Source organism: Rhinopithecus bieti, unplaced genomic scaffold (assembly GCF_001698545.2).
Source record: "Rhinopithecus bieti isolate Rb0 unplaced genomic scaffold, ASM169854v2 scaffold_7888, whole genome shotgun sequence".
NCBI classification, from domain to species: Eukaryota; Metazoa; Chordata; class Mammalia; order Primates; family Cercopithecidae; genus Rhinopithecus; species Rhinopithecus bieti.
This window is the reverse complement of record NW_016805944.1, coordinates 977,900-982,971: the sequence shown is the minus strand read 5'-3', so window position 1 is coordinate 982,971 and position 5,072 is coordinate 977,900. Positions and strand designations below refer to the sequence as shown.

The 5,072-nt window shown below is 46.3% G+C and overlaps 1 protein-coding gene across 5 annotated transcripts in view; it reads left to right on the top strand.

The window, feature by feature from the left end:
• Nucleotides 1-5,072, top strand: part of CCDC61 (coiled-coil domain containing 61) — a 27,775-nt gene that overhangs the window by 9,978 nt on the left and 12,725 nt on the right. For all 5 annotated transcript variants that reach the window (XM_017874335.1, XM_017874337.1, XM_017874338.1 and 2 more), the window contains exons 2-4: nucleotides 1,527-1,685; nucleotides 1,970-2,052; nucleotides 4,573-4,730. In XM_017874335.1, coding sequence (XP_017729824.1) covers nucleotides 1,538-1,685; nucleotides 1,970-2,052; nucleotides 4,573-4,730 — 389 coding nt within the window. In that variant the 5' untranslated portion in view covers nucleotides 1,527-1,537. The remainder of the gene's footprint in view (nucleotides 1-1,526; nucleotides 1,686-1,969; nucleotides 2,053-4,572; nucleotides 4,731-5,072) is intronic.

Below are 5,072 nucleotides of genomic sequence, written 5' to 3'. Positions count from 1 at the left end.
AAAAAAAAAAAAAAAAAAAAAAAAAAAGAGAAATTATTAACCTAGACTTATGAACCACCAGAGAATGAAAGCACAATTACCAGAGTGTGAATTTTCCAGGGGAAGGGGGTCCCCGAATTCATCAGCCTTTCCAAAGCACTCTTCTCCCAAATGAAGTTAAGAGCTGTGATCTAGAGAGGTGTCTGTCAGGATGTCTAGGGCCCAGGCCATTGCTCTTGGGCCTCTGAGAAAAGACTCAGGAGCTTGAGATGGGCCTGGCGGATGGTAATTTGGGAGCCCCTGAAATGAACTTGCAAAAGGTTGTGGGACTGTTCATTTATCTGTGGAAGGCTCAGAAATTTCATTAGATTCTCAAAGGCTCAAGGACTCTAAAAAGGTTAAAAATCCCTTACCTGGAGTTTCAGGGATCATCTTTTTTTGCCTCACAATATATATTTTCTGATATTAAACTTTATTTTATTTTACTTTTTGAGATGGAGTCTCTCTCTGTTCAGGCTGGAGTGCAGTGGCATGATCTCGGCTCACTGCAACCTCCACCTCCTGGCTTCAAGCGATTCTCCTGCCTCAGCCTCCGAAGTAGCTGGGATTACAGGCATGGGGCACCACACCTGGCTAATTTTTTTTGTATTTTTAGTACAGATGGGGTTTCATCATTGTTGACCAGGCTGGTCTGGAACTCCTGACCTCATGATCCACCCGCCTCAGCCTCCCAAAGTACTGGAATTACAGGCGTGAGCCACTGCACCTGACCTGCTCTGACCCCCTTTTAAAAGCTTGGCTCATCCTACTCCAATACCCCCATCCCTCTTTCCAGCTTGACTTTTCTCCACAAATGTTTGCTGAGTGAATGAATGAATGAATGAATAATAAATATATAATGATTATAAGACTTAATAAAGTAATACTAATATTAATCATGATTCTTTTGTTGGCAATCATGTATTTCTTCATTTCTTTTCTTTCTTTTCTTAACTGAGTTGGGGTCTCACTCTGTTACCCAGACTGGAGTGCAGTGGCAAGGTCACAGCTCACTGCAACCTCTGCCTCCGGCCTCCCAAGTAGTTGGGACCACAGGCACACACCACCACACCTGGCAATCTTTTTGTATTTTTAGTAGAGATGGGGTTTCACCACATTGCCCAGGCTGGTCTTGAACTCTTGAGCTCAAGCGATCCTCCTGCCTTAGCCTCCCAAAGTGCTGGGATACCAGGTGTCAGCCACCGCGCCTGGCTTGGCAATCATGTATTTCTAGTATCCAGTATGTATTGGACACAGCAGCCTGCAGGTCATAGTACCAAGTGCTTTTATACATATTGCCCAGTGTCATCCTCACAACAAGTCCATGAGGTTGGTGCCATTGTTATACCCATTTTCCAGATGAGGAAACTGAGGCACAGAGAGGTGAATTCACTTTCCCAGGATGCCACAGCTGGTAAATGATGGAGCCAGGATATGAGGCCTGGCCTTCCAACTCATGAGCCTGGGCTCTCAACTCCTCTGGGTTTCTCTCTCATCCCCTTCTCCAGCAACCTTGATCATGGACCAGCCGGCCGGCCTGCAGGTGGACTACGTCTTCCGGGGTGTGGAGCATGCCGTGCGGGTGATGGTTTCTGGGCAGGTGCTGGAGCTGGAGGTGGAGGACCGGATGACGGCTGACCAGTGGCGGGGCGAGTTCGATGCTGGCTGTGAGTGTGCCTGCCTGGGGTGGGCTCACTTTTCCTCTCCTGGGATCAGCTTCTCCCAGAAGATGAGGCCACCCTGAATCCTGCCCACCTGCCTCTTCTATGTGGTTACAATACCCACCAGAGAGCAGAATTTAGCTCCAGAAGCTCTCCAGTGTGGGGAGGGATGTAGGTCTTGTTGCTCAAGCCAGAGACACTGGAGTTGGGTAGAGTTGGAGAGCTTAGATGCATTGCCCTGGGTCTGGGCAAGCCGTCAGACCTCAGGAGAGACTTTTCTCCCCACCCAGTCATTGAAGATTTGACTCACAAGACAGGGAACTTCAAACAATTCAACATCTTCTGTCATATGTTGGAGTCAGCCCTCACTCAGGTAGGGCCCGGGTTGGCGGGTGCGGGTGGGAGGCGGCTTCTATCTTCCAGATTCCTGGGGGGTTGATGCCCATCTGATGTATGTCAGACCCTCTACCTCTTCTTTCATTGTGGGAAGAGGGCGATCGTTTTCTTTTGCCAAATGTAAATGGTTCATTTTGAATTTAATGATAGTTATTCTCATGTAGAAAATTCAGGTCACAGAGACATACAAAGAAGAAAGTAAAAATCACTCCATCCCTAATACTCGCTTCTGTTAATATTTTGGTGAAAATCACTCCAGCCATTTCTCCATGTCTCTATGTTTCCAAATACCTGTGTGTATGTGTGTGTATGTATGTATTTGCAGACCTGTAATTATATATAGTTTATATATTTTCCAAGGTATTCTGCAACCTGCTTGTTTTTGTTTGTTTATTTGTTTTTTTGAGATGGAGTCTCGCTCTTGTTGCCCAGGCTGGAGTGCAGTGGTGGGATCTCAGCTCACTGCAGCCTCCGCCTCCCAGGTTCAAGTGATTCTCCTGCCTCAGCCTCCTGAGTAGCTGGAATTACAGGCGCATGCCACCATGCCTGGCTAATTTGTTGTATTTTTAGTAGAGATGGGGTTTCACCATGTTGACTAGGCTGGTCTGGAACTCGTGACATCAGGTGATCCACCTACCTTGGCCTCCCAAAGTGTTGCAATTACAGGCATGAACCACTGTGCCCAGCCTAAAAGTAATAATTGGGGGAAAAAAAGAAGGTTAGAACTTAGAGTGACAGGGTTGAGTGGTATTTAGATATCTTTTTTCTTTCTTTCTTTTTCTTTTTTTTTTTGAGGCAGAGTTTCTCTTGGTTTCCCAGGCTCAGTGGCACAGTCTTAGCTCACTACAACCTCCGCCTCTTGGGTTCAAGTGATTCTCATGCCTCAGCCTCCCAAGTAGCTGGGACTATAGGCGTGCCCACCATGCCCGGCTAATTTTTGTATTTATTTATTTATTTTTTTGAGACATCGTTTCTGTCGCCCAGGCTTGAGTGCAGTGGCATGATAGTGGCTCATTGCAACCTCTGCCTCCCAGGTTCAAGCAATTCTTGTACTTCAGCCTCCCGAGTAGCTGGAATTACAGGCATGTGCCATCATGCCCGGCTATTTTTGTATTTTTAGTAGAGACGGGGTTTTGCCATCTTGGCCAGGCTGGTCTTGAATTCCTGGCCTCAAGTGATCCACCTGCCTCGACCTCCCAAAGTGCTGGGATTACAGGTGTGAGCCACCGCGCCTGGCCTGGACAAGCGATAGTTTCTTGAAGGTTAGTTGCGATGTGGAATCTGCATCCTCATCAGTGAACTTTTTGTATTGTTACATTAAATTCCACTGGCTTATCTTGCATTTTGCATGGATCTTTTTTTACCTGTGGATGACTTTGTAACATCAAGCATTGGTCATTTGGAAAATATTGGTTCACTAAGTTGTGCAGATTTTTCAAATGTTGACACATTGCCTTATATAATATCCAGAAGTCACATTTGTTAATATCCTCACCGATCTCCCCAGGAAAGTCTGTGAACACCAAGAAGCTATCAAACACCCAGTGGAAGATACAAGTTTTCCAAAATTCTAATTTTAAGTGGAAAGCTTGAATTTTGTTATTGGCAAGACATTCTGTTAGCTGTTTCTCTTGAAGTGACAGGCTCACTTTGTTCATTTTTGAGAAAATGTCTGCCAGATAGCCCGAGTCTAAATAACCATAGTTTTGTCTGTCAGTCTTTTTTTTTTTTTTTCAAGTAAAATAGTGTTCCATGAAAAACGGCTAATTTAGCTCAAAACTCAGATGCAGAATCCCTTTTTCCTGAGACCATCGTCATACTTTGGTGTGCACAGAAGTACTTGATATGTACTTCCCATTTTCTTGCACAACATAATAAAGAGATGTGTCCTCTAGGAGCTGGATTCAATAAAATTAATAATTTTCACTGCTTCATCGAGAACATTCCGATGTTTCATTTCCTGTGTTTTATGGTTGATTTGCTTATTTACTTGTTTGTTTATTTCTCTTGCCCAGCCCCCCACTGAGACTGGGGAGATACAATAACCTCCAGTGCCATTCAGTGCCAGGGGCTTGATTTCTGCTAAGGCACCAGCAGTTTTTCCCACCATTGCTTTTGTACCATTTGCACACATGTCAACACAGTGCAAAAGACAAATGACGTCTTTGTATTATTATGAAAGTAGCTTTGACCTCAGTGGAGATCCCCGAAAGGGTCTCAGGGACCCCCCCAGGGATCTGGAGACAGCACTCGGAGAGTCACAGGTCTAAGCTGTTCTCTGTGGTTGAGCATTTAGGTCCTTTCTGGTTTCTTCCTTTGATGAAGTCCTTGTGTCTGCCCTGGGACGGGGCCATGTTGATCACCAGCCTTCACGTAGGAAATCCTAGCCCGCCTAGAAAACAGGAAGGGCTGTGGCCCAGGTGTGTGCTAGGTGCCCGCAGTGTGGTGTGGTGTGGTGGCGGGTGCCGTGGCAGCTCCTCCTCTCCTCTCCTGACAGAGTAGTGAGTCAGTCACCCTGGACCTGCTGACCTACACAGACCTGGAGTCCCTGCGGAACCGCAAGATGGGGGGCCGCCCAGGCCCCTTGGCCCCCAGATCGGCCCAGCTCAACTCCAAGCGCTACCTGATCCTCATCTACTCTGTGGAGTTTGACAGGTGGGCAGAAGGGACTGGCTCCAGGGCCAGGCTGGTGGGCGGGGTGGGAGAGCATGTGGGTGGATCTTAAGAAGTCCTGGCACCCAGGCAAGGTGACATTGGTTAAGCCTTGCCTTGGGAATCTCACCTGTTGGGATTCGTATCATTTAGTATTGTGTTTGGCTACAAGTAGCAGAATAACCATCACCAGTACCCTAAACGAACAATACATCACATAACAAGATGTCTAGGTAGGTGGCTGCACCTGTGCAACAGTTCCACTAGGGACTCAAGCTCTTTCTTTTTTTTATTCCCCCTTTACCATTGTTAATGTGTTGGCTTTTTTTTTTTTTTTTTTTTTTT